We start from the raw sequence: 17,508 nt of genomic DNA, 5'->3' as shown, positions 1-17,508 counted from the left end.
TGTACAAGAACACCCAGATCTTTTTGTACTGCCCCTTTACCTAAATTGCTTCCCTGTAGGTAGTAATCTATCTTCCTGTTCTTGCCACTAAAGTGGATAACCATACATTTATCCATATTAAACTGCATCTGCCATGCATCTGACCACTCACCTAACTTGTCCAGGTCACCCTGTAATCTCCTAACATCCTCATCACATTTCACCCTGCCACCCAGCTTAGTATCATCAGCAAATTTGCTAATGTTATTACTAATACCATCTTCTATATCATTAACATATATTGTAAAAAGCTGCCGTCCAAGTACTCATCCCTGCGGTACCCCACTGGTCACTGCGTGCCATTCCGAAATGGAGCCGTTTATCACTACTCTTCATTTCCTATCAGCTAACCAACTTTCAATCCAAGTTAGTATTTTGCCCCCAATACCATGTGCCCTAACTTTGCTCACTAACCTCCTATGTGGGACTTTATCAAAAGCTTTCTGAAAGTCCAGGTACACTACATCTACTGAATCTCCCTCGTCCATCTTCATAGTTACATCCTCAAAAAATTGGATCAAAATTGGAGGGCACAGATTTAAGGTGGAATTCAAAAAAAGAACATGACATGATGAAAGATATTTTTATGCAGTAAACAGTTAAGATCTGGATCACAGCACAATACGTTGTCTTAGATCACAAAATATATCCAAATGGGTTTGATGAAATGTGGTTAAGAGAAGGCTCAACAACAGAAATGTACTTAAATATGAACACTTAATAAGTAAATTTAAAAAATGAAAAGGAAAGGTAAACAACAATAAGTCTCATGCCCTTATGCCCATCAGGGACTCCTCAAACAACAGCTGGTCTGAAGGCTTAGTTCATTCTTGACACTGTGCACGGTCCCGGTCCAAGGGGAAGACCAATGATTCAGAACAAAGCTCTCTCACTCGTACAGTGCAATGAGCCACAAGTACAGAAAAAGAAGTTGATATGTGCTGTCTTTGGCACATAAAGAAATTTGAGTCACCTATCACAGGACTTCTTCAAGGTCACACAGGTGTGGAATGTCATCAACAATTCTAACCCATCCTATACAATCCACCCCGTTGATAATACAATTGCGTATGTTACAATTGCACATGCAGACACAAATCAGCGATAACTGTGTGAGACTGTAAAATAACAGTATATAACCTACACCAGAAACTTAAATCTACAATGAAAATAATCATCATTAACATGAACAATATGACAATAAGGATGTATCATCAAACTAATTATCATAATTGCCTTTGGAGACCAACCCGTAAATAGATCCTATCAGTGATGTATGTTCAAGATCATGATGGAATCAGCAAGTCATGTAAACATTATGTTCTCATTTCACCACTTGCCTGTCTGCCTCCAATGGGATCAAGGTTGAGAAGACCTCACAGAGCATTAACGTTTTCATAGTTATACTAATAGTAGTAATATTCTTAATTACAGTCACGGCACAAACGCATGTGACAGTGTTGTTCCTTTAACAAGGTTAGGTGGTCCTTGGGTTTCTTTTCTTTCAGAGGGGATGTAAAGACAGAGGCTCCATTTTGTCTGTGTTTATCTACTTAAAGAAGCTTTTGAGTTTTAAAAAGCAAACTTGTACAATGGAAGGAGAGTGGCCAGTTCTCCTAATTTTACTCTGGTTTGGTTTGGGTTTAGCAGTATAGATGTTCAGAGCAAGCAGTCAGTTTTGAAGCTGCTGGACCCAAAGAAGAAGGTCCATGTTGATCCTACCTCTCTCTGACATCTCTCCTGTAAGACCCTGTGTTTGATTTTACCTTTTGTTTGCCAAGGGCTGTTTATGGGGATTGTTGCAGGAATTTGAAACAGCATCATTAAGTTGTGATAATCTATTGGGTTTTTGGATAGGTTACGTTTTTTCTGTATTCTGTTCTCTTTCATTCAGTACTCTGTAATTAAATTCTGTTTTGTTTAAAACCAAGGGGTTTTGACAAGCTGGGTCACTCCTGAAATATTCGCTTTACACCTGCTCAAAACAGCTAGACAAGTTAGGATCTGGCCTAGCTTCTTGAAATGATTTGAGGGGGCCTGGCCTGGTGCATAACACGTGTCACATTTGTTTACATTCAACCTTAATCTATTCGTGGGGTTGAGGATCCTGTTCTTACTGCTTGTTGGTGATCATGTGGTGAGGGCCCTTAAAAGCTGCAAGAGGGAGAGAGGAGAGAGAGAGTGCCAGACTTGCTGGCTGTTTGTTGATTCATTTCTGTTCTAACACTTGCATCTTTCTGTGCGCTTTAGTTTTAATTACTGCTGCCACCTGACTGAAGCAATCAGAATATTGTTGACATTTTTTTCAGTTAATCTATTTACATAATTTGCTCTAAAATTCAGTATATTCCAAATTCAGGTTCCATAATTTGTGCTTTTCATTATCCTGCAGTCCCCTATCCACAGCTCACCTCACTCAATAACTGTAAAGTAACATCATATATGGACTCAAAATTTATCCAGCTCTCTTTAACTGTATCCATCTTGAGGATACTTTGTCCTTGCCAATTTTATGAATGATTGTATCATTGAGTAGTAACTACCTCCATATGAAAATACAGGTAATTCTGGGGTAACATGCATTTCGGCAGCATAATTTGACTATAACATCACTGACAAATTAGGGAATGGCATTTTTGAAGACTTGGAAATTTGGGGAAGTTAGTAGTCATATCTTGGGGACAGTCCACATCAGTGTTGGATGTATTAGAATATATGAAGGTGGATAAATCTCCTGGTCCTGACCAGATATAGATTAGATTAGATTACATTACAGTGTGAAAATAGACCCTTCGGCCCAACAAGTCCACACTGACCCGCCGAAGCGCAACCCACCCATACCCCTACATTTACCCCTTACCTAACACTACGGGCAATTTAGCATGGCCAATTCACCTAACCTGCACATTTTTGGACTGTGGGAGGAAACCGGAGCACCCGGAGGAAACCCACGTAGACACGGGGAGAACGGAATTGAACCCTGGTCTCTGGCGCTGTGAGGCAGCAGTGCTAACCACTGTGCCACCGTGCCACCCACATATATCCAAGAACACTGCAAGAGACCAGAGAAGAAATTGCAGGGACCCTGGCTGATATTTTTGCATCATTATTTTAGCAATGGGTGAATCCCAGAAGAGTGGAGGGTAGCAAATGTGCCCTTATTCAAGAAGGGCTGTAAAGAAAAACCTGAGAACTATAGACCAGTAACATCTGTGGTGGATAAGTTACTTGAGAAGATTCTGAGAGATATGATATACATGCGTTTTGAAAGACAGGGTTTGATTAGGAATAATCAGCATGGCTTTCTGTGTAGAAGATCATGCCTCACAGATTCATTAGAGTTCTTTGATGAAGTGACCAGGAATGTTGATGAGGACAGGGTTGAAGATGTAGTCTATGTGGATTTCAGTAAAGCCTTTAATGAGGTTCCGCATGGTAGGCTGCTCTGGAAGATTCGATCACACAGAATCTGGGGGAGCTGGTAAGCTGGATGCACAATGTGCTTGATGGTAGAGAGCAGAGAGGAATAGTGGAAGGATGCTTGTGGAAATGAAGGCCTGTGACTAGAGAAGTGCCTCAGGGATTGGTGCTGCTTGTTATCTGTATCTATGATTTGGGTGAGAATGTACAATGCATGAGTAGTAAATTTGTAGATGACATGAAAATAGGAGGTATCGTGGACAATGAGGAAGGTTATCAGAAATTGCAGTAGGACCTTGATAAGCTGGGGAAGTGGGCTGAAAAATGGCAAATGGAGTTTAATATCGATAAGTGTGAGGTCTTGCTACAATGTTTTGGAATACGTTAGATCAGCTCCCACAGATGTATTCACCTTTATATTCTGTAAGATCTCCCGAACTTCCTCTTCTGTAATGTGGTCGGTTTGCATACTCCATGACTCTAAATTTCTAAATTATTTCTTGCTGTCATGATACTCAACAATGCAGCTTCCACCTGCATTCAGGCAATGCATCCCAGAACATCACAACACAATTGATTTTTAAAAACATCTTTTGGTAATTATCTTGAATCTGTGTCAGCTGATTACTAATGCTTCTGCCATTGAAAACACTTTTTCCATAATTAATGTGAAAGTTCTTCATGATAAGTTAATTTAACTTTATTTTGCTTTGCTTTTCAACTCCAACTTTTACATAGAACTGAAGGTTGTAATTTGAGTTACCATTCTGGATAATCTCGTCTTCATACTATCAAAGGCTGTGACATTGATGCTAAGGTGTTACACCCAGAATTGAATACAGCACTGATGTAATTATTGCAGGGTGCATAAAACACAACCAGTAAACGTAATGCACTGAGATATCCAAAAGACATTTATTAAGGTGCCATATAAAAGGTTATTGCACAGGAAAAAAGCTGCTGGTGTTGGTGGTGATATAGTAACATTGACATAGGATTAGTCAACCAATATGAAACAGAGTAAGCAGAAATGGGCTCTGTTCAAGTTGGCAAAGTGCAACTACTGGAGTGCTTTAGGGATCTTTCCTGGTTACTCAAATATTGAGATACATTTTAATAATGTATATGAAGAATGAGACTGTATTACACTCAAATTTGCTGATGATATAAAGATATTTGGAGGTGGTACAGTTCATTGAAACACACAAGATTTCAACAGGGAAGAAACTGAGAGGTTATTTCCCCAAGGCAGGGAAATCCAGAACAGGAGCACAGTCTCAGGGTAAAGTGCTAATGATTTCAGACTCAGATGAGGAGAAATTCCTTAATAGGATTATAAATCTTTGGAACCCTCTACACTAGAGGGTTGTGCATGCTTCATTTGTATGCAAATTTGCAGTCTATATTTCCTGTACACATAATTTTCAAAGACTTATTATCCAATCCTAATTGACCAGGGGGCAGCTAAGAGTCTGTGGATCTGGAATCACATGTAGTCCAGACCAGGTAAGGGTGGCAATTTCCTTCCCTAAAGGACATGAGTGAACCAGATTTTTCTGCCAATCAACAGTGGTTTCATGGTCATCATTGGATTCTTAATTTCAGATTTTTATTGAAATTCAAACTTCACCATCTTCTGTGATGGGATTCAAACTTGGTCCCCAAAACATTTACCTGGGTCTCTGGATTAATAGCCCAGCAATAATACCACCAAGCCAATATCTTCCGATTCTCACTATTATATAGGTCTTCCCTCAGTCACTCTTAACCCTGCATGAGCTGCCTACTCACCCAGTACATCTCACCACTGCTCCTACCCCACTCCACCATGCAGCAGCATTAACAACTGAGCTATTCACTTCCATCTCATTTAATCTCTCCCTTTGTCCTGTTCCAAGATAAAATGGCCCACATTGATTTAAGAAATGTACATTGGGTGGAGAGAGCCAAGATAGATGGTGGGGGTGCTCAACATACAATTGCTCACCCCTGTGAGGAGAACATTCTGATGAGTGAGCCCACTCGGGTTGAGATGCTGAAACCTCCATGTCTCAACAACAAGTAAGAATCTCTCCCATCATCGCCACTGTGAATATTCTCTTAATGTTCATAAATGTCTCCCCCATTTTCAAGGCCCTTTTACCCTGTTGTCCCAGCAGATGTCAGTAGATACTGCAAAGTATCCTCAGCTAACAGGCTGACCCTGCAAGACACTCCCTCCTCAGAAAGCCTCAGAGAATGCATTTGTACGGCTGCCCCCTCCACATTCTCAAATACTGACACCTTGGTGGGTATTTTAGCCAGATTAGAATTCGGAGCACCAGCTGGAGAGAAGATCACTGCCATATCACAATCAGGTGCGGAACAACATCCCAGGTAGCTGGCAATTAGAGGAATGCCAGTCACCAGGCACCTATTCATCCTGAGGCAAAAGATGATCTTATGTTGTCATCAATTCAGATCTCCATTGTAAAGCATAAATAGAAACAGAAAGCAGGCAGGTTTTCTGGAATCACTGGGAAAGCTATCTCAAAAGTTGGAGGACTGCACTGATGCTAATTTGCACCATGGTACCTCTGGCATGTGACCATCTAGCTTTCTGTATGCACTAGTTGACTGCTGCCTTGGACATCAAGGTTCAGCAAGCTCGCTTTGGATACATGGACCTATAGTGTAGATGCTCACAATATGGAACTCTGGCCCTAACCTGCTCAAGTGGCCAATTCCCTGGACTGATATTCTTCCTTGACTTGTCTGAGAACCACATCCCTTAGACTTTGAAACATGGCTGCTTAGCTGAAGCATGTGCAGTATTTAGTCAAATGACCATGGGCCCAAAATCAGACATTCTAAATTGATCTAAGCTGGAGAAATCAGGCCTGACAGATAACTGATTAAACAAAATTAAAAAGGAGCCACCATCCATTTGGCAAAGGCCACAGAACATTCTCAAGATCGGGATGATGGGATAAGAACACAAACCTGGACACCACCTCTCTCAGTCACAAAGTGAAGACTCGGCGATTAATCATGGAAAAACGTGTGGCAGAAGACCACCCAGAAACCCAAAAAGATCCAAGAGAAGATCTGCCCTGACCTGTGAGACCCAGCTTCATAGAATAAAGCCAGCCCTGCATTGGAGTGGAAGGAAACTGCAATGGCCCACCTCAAACATGGATCATCGTAGGTAATATCCCTTTTCAGTCAGATAGTGCTAGATAGAGAATACATATTGTGGAAATTTTGGGAATGCTCGTATTGAGTTTTACTAAGGAATATTTTGTTAACAAAATCGAGTTGTCTAACTCACCAGCAAAAGCACTTGGGTAAAGTGATTTTAATACATAATCTGGTCAAAATGTCAAAAGTGCAGACAACATATGTTTGTCACATGGGCTATTGGCATATGATGCAAGTATGAGATAGATGTAACAAGGTGACATACAGCAACATATTCACACCCTTGACTGATCACCGCTGCCAATGATGACAGGCTGCCTGTGCCTGTGCTAATTTACCAGTTGATCAACATTGACTGTCGTCTGAGACCATCCTGCTCACTATCAACATCACCAACAATTTTTGCGTCATCTGAAAACCTACTTACTAATGAATCTCTTTCTTTTTAAATCACTGATTTTTAAAATCTCTTTCCAATTTATCCTTTTCTAATCTTTCTCATTGTTCAGATTTGTTTATGTCTACTTTATACTGCTTGTTTTATTATTGAAGTTTTGGCTGGATCTACATGGTATTAGCAATTTTTTTTTCCTTAAGTTTCAAAAGGATGAGCCAATTCTGCACTAGTCTCTCTTCCTTCTTAGCTCCCAACTGTAGACAAATGCTGGTTTATTCTGTTACATTGTTCCAGTTATCTTTTGATAACTGTTCCAAGGTGTGATGGAATCTGTGGTTCAAAAGCATGTATTATTTAAAACAGGCTCTAACCAGAACTGAACTGGAAACTGAACCTACAGATTTCTAGGAACGCTAAAATTGAAATGCAGAAAATAAGATACAGAACCATCACGCTCAGATCCCACTGGTGCACTACAGGCAGATTGAAGATGGAGATTGCTCAGGAGACATTGGCAAATACAGTTTCTGCAGCTATTTCTGCTCTTTGATGTTACCATTGATCCATGGCATCAAGAACAACATCAGCAGAATCAAGCAAGTTGGTCAAGTCTGTGCCTATGAATCTTGAGCTGGTTGGGTGTTGCGTTATGCTAAATCCTTGGGATCAGACTCTTGAAAATGAACTGGAATTCTAATGGAGAAATTTCATGAATTTAAAGGACTTTGCAGCTGAAACTAATGCCATATACACTCAATGAACTGCCTGAAACCTCTATGAGACTTAACCTTGTATATTTTCTGTTTAATTTGCATGAAAGTTAATTCTTAATCTATGATGCTTTTTTGTTTTCTGGTTACAGCAAATCCTGCGAGAATTTCCTTTAGGTTTTTCTTCTTCAGTAATAATCTGAACTGATTTCAACATGAAACAATTCAAGGCATCAGACATCATTTGCCCCTCAATTGGAGCTGCAAGTTAGAACCTCGATTGTTTATCCAGAGCAATAACTCTTCTGTTTGGATTGGAATTTGTCAGCAGAAACCAAACCCAAGTATTAGAATGAAGATGGTTCAGGACTAGCTGCAATTGACAGCCAGAATTGAATGCCTGCAGTCAGATGTGAACTTGCTGGTGTCTGAACTGGTCAGATTAATGTGTGTTCCCACATACACAGCAGGTGAATGGCCTCTCACCAGTGTGAGTGCGTTGGTGTGTCAACAGGTCCTTTGTGCTTTTAAAATGTTTCTCACAGTCAACACTTTTAAAAAAGTCTCTGATTGGTGTGAACAAATTGATGTGCCTGCAGATCCTTTGTGGTTTCAAAGCTCCACTCACGGATGGAACATTTAAACGGTCTGTCTTCACTGTGAACAAGTTGGTGGCTCAACAGATTGTATGACCAAGAGAAAGTCTTCCCATGCAAGTGAATGGCCTTTCCCCAGTGTAAGTGCGCTGGTGTGTCAGCAGATCTTGTTTCCTTTTGTACCTATTCTCACATTTAGGACATTTGAAAGGTCTCTCCTCAGTGTGAACAAGTTGATGTGCTTGAAGCTTGGATAACTCAGTGAAAGCCTTTACACACATTGAGCAGGTAAAAAGCTTCTCCATGGTGTGAATACATAGATGTATCACAAGGCCAGATGATTTACTAAATACCTTCCTACACACAGAACAGGAGCATGGCCTCTCACCAGTATGACTGCGTTGATGAATTTCCAACTGGGATGGATAGTTGAATTGCTTCTCACAGTCCCCACATTACCATGGTTTCTACATGGTGCTGGTGTCTTTCTGTCTTTCCAGGTTGGATGATCAATTGAAGCCTTGTCTGCACAATGAGTACACAAACAGTTTCTCTTCAAAATGAATTGGTAATTTTTTTTAGGCTGTGTAACTGGTTAAAACTCTTTATAGTCAGTCCATTAAAACACTTTCACATGGAGCTGTGTATCTCTGTGATTTCCATGTTAAACTGATATTTGAAATCTTTTCCCACAAGCAGTCATCCTTCTATACTCAATGACTGCTGACATTCAGGGACAGATGGATTAAGTAATTTGTTAGATCTTGACATGGTGTTTGATTTGAGTTTCCTGTCTGTTTTTCTCATTCCCTATTGAAACATAAAACATAGAAATATAAAAGATAGGAGCAGGAAGAAGTCATTTGGCCCTTCAAGCCAACTCTGCCATTCATCACAAACATGGGTAATCATCCAACTCAATAACCTAATCCTGCTTTCTCCCCACAAACTTTGATCCCATTCACCCAAGCACTGTATCTAGTTGCCTCTTGGATACATTCAATGTTTTGGCATCAACTACTTCCTGTTGTAATGAATTCCACAGGCTCACCACTCTGGGTGAAGAAATGTCTTCTCATCTCCATCCTAAATGGTCTACCCCAAATCCTCAAACTGACCCCTGGTTGTGGACACATCCATCATTGGAAAATCCTCCCTGCATCTGCCCTGTCAAATCCTGGTAGAATTTTATAAGTTTCTGTGACATACCCACTCACTCGTCTGAACTCTAGTGTAAACAATGCTAACCTAGTCAACCTGACCTCATACATCAGTTCCTTCACTGCACTCACTCTAGAGCAAGAGCATCCTTCCTCAGAAAAGGAGACCAAAATTGCATATAATATTCTTGGTGTGACTTCACCAAGGTCCTGTATAACCGCAACAACACATCCCTGCTCCTGTACATGAAACCATTTGCAATGAAGGCCAACATACCATTTGCCTTCTTTCCCGCCTGCTGCACCTACATGCTTACCTTCAGTGACTGGTGTACAAGGATAGCCAGGTCCTGCTGCATATTCCCCACTCCCAATTTACAGCTATTTAGATAGTAATCTTCCTTCTTGCTTTTTGCTTCCAAAGCAAATTATCCAAATTACACTGCATTTGCCATTGATTTGCTATCTCACCCAACCTGTACAGATCATGCTGAAGGATCTCTGCGTCCTCATCACAGTTCACCCTTTCACTCAACTTGGTATCATCTGCAAACTTTGAGATGTTACATTTTGTTCTCTCATCCAAATCACTAATATAATTTTGAATAGCTGGAGTCCCCACACCAATCCCCAGTGGCACCCCACTAATTACTGCCTGCCAATTTGAAAAGGACCCATTAATTCCTACTTTTCGTTTCCTCTCTGCCAACCAGTTTTCTATCTGTCTCAATGCACGTCCACCAATCCTATGCATTTTAATTTTGCATAATAATTGCTGATAGGGGACTTTGTCAAACATTTTTGAAAGTCCAAATATACCACATAAATTGGCTCCCCCTTGTCAACTCTACTAGTTACATCCTCATAGAACTCACAAAATTCATCACAGTAAGTAGGAACATAAAACAGGAGGAAGCCATTCAGCCTAGATATTTATAGTCGATCTGAATCTTGAATGCATCTAACCACTTTTGTCCTGTAATCCTCAGTAATCTTGATTTACAAAAATCTGAAATACACAGCTTTGAAATTTCTGATTAACCCGTATTCTCATCAGCTTCTGAAATGACAGTGTTCCACATTTACACCTCCTTTTATGTGAAGAAGTGCCTCCTGACAACACTGTAGAGCAGCACTGAGTTCAATGTTACATTCCTTGTCCTCACCAGAGGAACTAGTCTCTCTCTAGTTTGTCCTTTCAACATATTTAACACCACCTCCTCACCCCCCAAAAAATTAAGTCTTAATGTTCCATATTTCAGAGGAATATGAGCCTGAAAACTTGTACAAAGGTTAAACTCTAAGTGCAGACTAGAAATTCTGAACAGACAATTTTGGTTTCTCGTGAATTTTCCCCCTCTTCTATCTACAAATCTCTCAAACTGACAATGTTCTTTCCTCACCTTCTTGTGGTTTGACTTAAAGATAGGTTGCAAGTTTAGATTTTTCTCCCTTTCTTTCCTAAAGGTCTCTGATGATACTGGGACTCCACTTCCACCCTTCAAGTACCATGACCAATCACAGAACATGCTTCATCCTTGCCTCTCAGAAGCTTTGAACTATCTTTCTGTTGACTCCCAGGGCAATCAATTACCATTCACCTACATTATACTACCAGATTCAGCTGAGAGGCTGAGAGTGAAAAGAAAGGTGACACCATTGAATCTGAGCTGGGAAACACAATTGAAGAAATCTAGTTCCGTTTATAAACCAAAATATTTCACTTCGAAATGAAACAACAACTTGTGTGACAATTGTGGATTGTGTGTGAAAAACGTCCAATTTAATCAAACTTTTTAATTATTATCATACACGAACTTTCCTCTGCACTGTTCATAAAATTAAAAATCACACAATACCAGATTATAGTCCAATCTTGCTCCACTAGCTACCTGACGAAGCAGCACCACTCCGAAAGCGTGGATGTCCAAATAAAATTAATGAACTACAACCTGGTGTTGTGTTATTTTTTAACTTTGTCCACTCCAGTCCTACACCGGCACTTCTACACCGTATTCATGAAATGGCAGTTGGACATACCCAGAATGCATGGCGAACCGGAATACGCCTTATCAATAACCGGAGACAAACTGCGCAGACGCCGTCTCCCCCTCCCCCCCACAAACACCAACCCAGTTAACGCCCGCCAGCACGGCGCACGCGTAGTGCGACACCAGATTGCACGGGAGCGAGCGGAGCTTCAGGGACCTCGAGTCTCACTGGTTCAGGGGCCTCGAATCAAAGCAGGCCCAGCGGTGAATGTGCGTCGTGAACCGGGCTGTAGGATGCACGGGAGCATCATTAAATAGATGATGCTTTGCCTTCTTGATGCAAGCCGCCGCCTCCTCGGTTTTCCTCCCGTTTCAACTGTGTCTGACTCACAACAAAGGAACTGCCCAGAATGCCTTGCGGTTAGCCCTACGGTGTACGCGCATTCTCAACGCCCGATGAAGACGCGAGTTGGATAGAGTAGTTTCTGAGGCCTTATGAATTGTGGGAGTGGTGACTGCCATTACTCCGAACGGGCCACCATGTGTCTTTTATTACATTCTCACGGTAGGTCGGCGACTAGAAACAATTCACTTCTGCTTTTCTACAATTGCTACCCGACCTCCGTGCATGGTTGCAGCATTCTCGCTTTTTAATTTCCAACATCGGTAATATTTTTAAAAAAAACATAAACCGGTTTGAATCAGGGTAGGCGTTGAATGCAGAAGATGTCCTTTTGCATGCTTCCACTTGCATGTTTTTTTCCGTTGGTTAGAGATGACGGAAGAGCTGCTGGGATTAACCTCAAATCATCTTGAACTTTAAAAAATGGTTAACAACTGCTAATGTCAGACTCTCCTGGAAAGTAGACTTTAGCTGATATTCAGGGGGTTGCTAGATATACCCCCTCCAATATGAAGAACAATTTTAGCAGTAAATATTTTTCTGGAAGTTCTTAATCCATTCTCAAATATAGGTTCATAATGAATTGGTAGAATATGCATATCACTAGTCAGACCAGTATCTATTGCCAGTCCCCTATGATCGTTTGAAAAAGTGATAGGCCTTCTGGGACCTTTTGCAGTCCTTGTGGTAAAGATAATCCATCACTTTCAATGGCCAATGTCCTAGTACCTGACCCACAAATGGGCAAATTCATTAAGTTTAGTTTCAAAAGTTGCTTTGTGTTTTGGGAATTCTCTTTTATGCTTCCTTTTTCCCCAATTTTACAGGCTTTTAGAAGGAGAATGTGTTGAGGTAAAGCATAAACCAAATGTCACATCAAGATCTGACAAAGTCTCTTGATTCATCAGCACATGAACATCATTGGCCTTTGAATATTGAAGCAAAGAACACTGTTCACTATGGAGAGAAACCATACATGTGTCCTGTGTGTGGACGAGGCTTCAGCCAGTCATCTAGTCTGTCAAGACATGAGCGCATTCATACTGGGGATAAACCCTGTAAATGTGGAGACTGTGAGAAGGAATTCAGTTATCCTTATGAGCTGGAAACTCATCGGCGTATTCACACCGGAGAGAGGCCATTTACCTGCTGTATATGTGGGAAGGGATTTATTCAATCATCTGCCCTATTGACGCACCAACGTGCTCATACTGGAGAGAGACCATTTGTCTGCTCTGTGTGTGGGAAGGGATTCACTCAATCACCCCATCTCACTGAACATAAACTCACACACTCTGATAAGAGACCATTTCAGTGCTCTGACTGTGAAAAAAGTTTTAAAAGCAAAAAGGATCTGCTGACACACCAGCGAGTTCACACTTGGGAGAGGCCATTCACTTGCTCAGTGTGTGGGAAGGGATTCATTGATTCATCCCATCTATTGCGACATCAACAAACACACACTGGGGAGAGGCCATTCACCTGCTCTATGTGTGGGAAGGGATTTGCTCAGTCATCCCATCTCATTGAACATGAACTTGTCCATTCTGATCAGAGACCTTTTCAGTGTTGTGAATGTGAGAAGAGATTTAAAAGTAAAAGGTACCTATTGAAGCACCAACGCACTCACGGTGGGCAGAAGCGTTTCACCTGCTCCCTCTGTGGGAAAGGATTCACTCAGTCATCTGATCTGCTGAGACACCATCAACTTCACCTGTGACTGCAGGGCTGGATTCTGCTGTTCATAATGCTGTTATTCACATCCAAGATTGAACTGTATTTGTTCCTACTGATGTTGATCACTTGTTTAACTGAGATGGAATTTGATATTTTGAGTAAATCAGGAAGCATTGTTGAAAGACATTAACCTAGATACTTTATAGGCCAGGTAGTTGTTTCAACAGAGTAAACTGAAGTTGTGCATCAGTGATGCGAAAGGAAATTGAAAATTCCAATGGACAATTTTCCTGTGTCCAGAACTCTTTGAAAAGAGCCTTAAAGTTTAAGAATTCTGACAGTTCCATCTCACTTAAGCTCAATTGCTCTCCAAGAAAGGGTAGAGGATGAAAAAAATGAAAGTTTGACTCAGCATTAGTCCTTACCAATGACACCACCCTAGGTTTCCTTACAAGCCGCACTCCTGACCTGAGCCCACCAGACCTGGCAGCACCAGACCTACCCTTAACACAACATTCTGACCTCACCTGTGATGACAACTCTCCAACTTACTGTAAGCACTCATCATCTTACCGTGCATTTATGTCTTACATTCACTTGGCACCCTAATTCCCTCAACTACCAGTATGCTCCACCTCATCCACCTGTCACCCTTCAACTGTTTCCAACGTACCCTCTCACTTAGTCTTTCACGTCTCTGCTGGAAGTTTTAAACTTCAGAATACAGCACTCTACTTAAAAAAAGGTGCATGATTTCTACGATGATCAAGGATTCCTGGATAGGTTCATCATAGGAGGCCCCTGTCCAGAAATCTGCAGCACCAAACCAGTGAATATTTTTTTTAATCTGACCAGATTCAATCTTAAAATCAATTAAATAAGAAGTTAAACTACATTAATCTGTATGGAATTTCTGGGCTATTGTTTTAGTTTTTGATTTTAATCACCTTGTTAGAGATTTAGATTAGATTACTTTACAGTGTGGAAACAGGCCCTTCGGCCCAATAAGTCCACACCGACCCGCTGAAGCGCAAACCACCCATACCCCTACATTTACCCCTTACCTAACACTACGGACAATTTAGCATGGCCAATTCACCTGACCTGCACATCTTTGGACTGTGGGAGGAAACCGGAGGAAACCCACGCAGACACGGGGAGAATGTGCAAACTCCACACAGTCAGTCGCCTGAGGCGGGAATTGAACCCAGGTCTCTGGCGCTGTGAGGCAGCAGTGCTAACCACTGTGCCACCGTGCCGCCCACATCAAACAATTATTTTATTCATTGTTGGGATATGAGTGTAGCTGGCTGGCCAGAACTTTTTGCCTGTCCTTAGTTGCTCTTGAAAGCTGGTGATGAGCTGCTAGTGACGAGCTGCTGCCTTGAACCATTGCAGTCCACATGCTTTAAATTGGCCCATAATGCCACTGGGGAGAGAATTCTAGGATTTTGACCCAGTGACGGTGAAAGAACAGTGATGTATTTCCAGTTCAGGATTGTGAGTGACTTGGAGGAGAACCTGCAGGTGGTGGTGTTTCCATGTATCTGCTGGCCTTGTCCTTCCAGGTGGAAGTGGCTGTGGGTTTGTGACAGGAGCAGAACCTCAGCCTGAATGCCATTCAGGATCACACTGAGCGGGATAGTCAGTGCTGCAATCTGTCCTATATCTCTTCACTGGCACAATCTTCTGATGGCCCAGTAGCACTTAATTGCTTTGTGGCTGTCATGTACAGCCAGCTCCTGGCCTGGCTGGAGCTTCCTCTTAATCCAATCAGCTGGTAATCAGAAAAAGGGCATGACCAAAACGCCGAGCTGACGTGGGTACCGTTGCAGTGCCCGCAAATGAACGGCCGTCTTGCAGTAACATGTAAGCACCTTTGCTCATCACGGGTGCAGGTGAGCATTCCATGGTTGACCTGGCAATGCCTGCAGGTAAATTGTTTCTGGGCGCATAAGGCATTTGTGAGGACTAAACACCAAACTGCAGTCGGTGTTTGTAGGAGCACCTGGTACGATCCTTTCCGAGGAACGAGCTAGGGGCGGTCCAAGTTTTTGATCAGCACGTGCTCTCCTGTCTGCAGGTTGGGAAGTTTATTTGGGTCGTTCGAATCCCGGTTGACTGCTTGAGGCGGTGATCAAAAGGCGTTCCTGACCTGTGAGTGAAGGAACTTTAGAGACGAGATTAGCTGCCAAAAGCATGCCTGCATTTCCTCTCCCATAATATTTAGGTCTACGCAGGTGGTTGGGTTTGTATCTGCATCCCAAGGCGTCCTATTGGGTCTGCCGTAGATTATCTCGGCTGCCGACAGCCCAGTGGTCGAGTGTGGGGTAATCCTCATGATACAGGGCCAAAGGCGCAAGACCTTCAACCAGTTCAGGCCCATTTCACATGTGAGCTTAGTCAGTTTGGTTTTAAGGGTCCCGTTTGCCCTTTCCACTATGCCTGACACCTGGGGGTAGTAGACACAATGGAGGTGCTGCTGGATATGTAACACTTCACACAGCTCTGTGTTAACTTTCCCTACCAAGTGGGCGCCATTGTCTGAACTAACCTGTCGGAGCACCCCAAACCCTCAGTATGATCTCTGTTAGGAGTAATCATACCACCATTGAGGTAGTGGGAGAAGCCTCAATCCGTCTACTGAAGACATCAATAACAACAAGGCAATACTTATTATAATGTACACATGGAAGTTCAATAAAATCAAACTGAATACATGCAAATGGACCCACTAGCAAGTCAGTTTTTCCTGTTACATACTGCACCCTAGACTGCATTATTTTGCTGACATATCAAACATAATCTGACATACTTTTGAACTGCCTTGGCTAGTCAGGGGTGCCACCAGGTCCGCAACATGATTCTACTCAACTCCCCCCTTGTCAAAGTGTGTATCAGTATGGAGGCAATCAACGAGCATTGTTAATAAGGCATCAGGTATACGTGCTTGACCGGCTGGAGTGATCCCATGCGTCTTCCATATCTGCTTTTCTGAATCGGGGTGTCTCCCTGTAAACACCACACCGTGACAATGTCTGAAATATCTTTTGTTTTTGAGGCAGGTTTTCGGTTGGGTGCCTGCTGGTTAATAGCGGAGACAATTGAATTGCAAGCCCTTGCCACATCCTTGGCGGCTTGGTCAGCTCTGTCATTGCTATGGCTGACATCTGTAGTGTCTGTGACGTGGGCAGCATGTTTGATTATGGCCAATTGCTTCGGGAGGAGGATGGCCTTAAGGAGATTTTGGACATAAAGTGTGTTGTGAATACGGGTGCCTGAAGAGGTCAGGAATCCTCGCTGGGACCAAAATGGCCAAAGTTATGGGCCACGCCAAAGGTGTACCATGTATCTGTGCAGAGATTGACCTTTTTCTCTGTGGCCAGGATATAGTCTTCCCATTTAATCTCTTAACATTGTTTTTAATTTTCCACAGCTATAGATTCGGGCAAGGTTCCATTTGATTAGAAAATAGCAAATAAATCCCTTCTCTTTATAAAGCGATGGAGACAGAAAACGGGAAACAACAAGCCAGCTTAACATCTGGCATAAGGAAAATGTAATAATCTGTTCTGAAAATTATCACAGGGCACTTAAATTCAAGGTAATTTGGCAGAGTTAGTATGATTTACCGAAAGGAAACTCACGTGGAACTCACCATGTTGTAAAGATGAATTAGTAAATGTACTGTACTTAAATTTCCAGAAGACATTTGATAATGTTTAACATCAAAGATTATTGTGGAAAATAAACTTCCATGGTGTAAGAGGTAACATATTGACATGGTTGGAAGATTGGCTGGATAACCGGAAGCAGATGGTGGGTATGAATGGGTCTTTTTCAGCTTGGCAAGGTGTGACTGGTGGTGTGCCACGGGGATCAGCAGTGTGACCTCAACTGGCTACAACTTATTCTCAGTGACTTAGATGAAAGGA

General features: G+C 42.0%; 1 protein-coding gene across 1 annotated transcript; it reads left to right on the top strand.

Moving 5' to 3' along the window:
* Positions 1-11,660: 11,660 nt before the first annotated feature.
* LOC122542910 (zinc finger protein 239-like) lies at positions 11,661-14,604 on the top strand. Its single transcript, XM_043681055.1, has 2 exons — positions 11,661-12,058; positions 12,724-14,604. Exon 2 carries the CDS (start codon positions 12,765-12,767, stop codon positions 13,614-13,616), a length of 852 nt encoding a protein of 283 aa, XP_043536990.1. The 5' UTR covers positions 11,661-12,058; positions 12,724-12,764; the 3' UTR covers positions 13,617-14,604.
* Positions 14,605-17,508: the final 2,904 nt, after the last annotated feature.

The sequence above is a fragment of the Chiloscyllium plagiosum genome, chromosome 41 (assembly GCF_004010195.1).
Source record: "Chiloscyllium plagiosum isolate BGI_BamShark_2017 chromosome 41, ASM401019v2, whole genome shotgun sequence".
Lineage (NCBI taxonomy): Eukaryota > Metazoa > Chordata > Chondrichthyes > Orectolobiformes > Hemiscylliidae > Chiloscyllium > Chiloscyllium plagiosum.
Note: the sequence above shows the minus strand (reverse complement) of the source record. Positions and strands in the feature narration are given on the sequence as shown.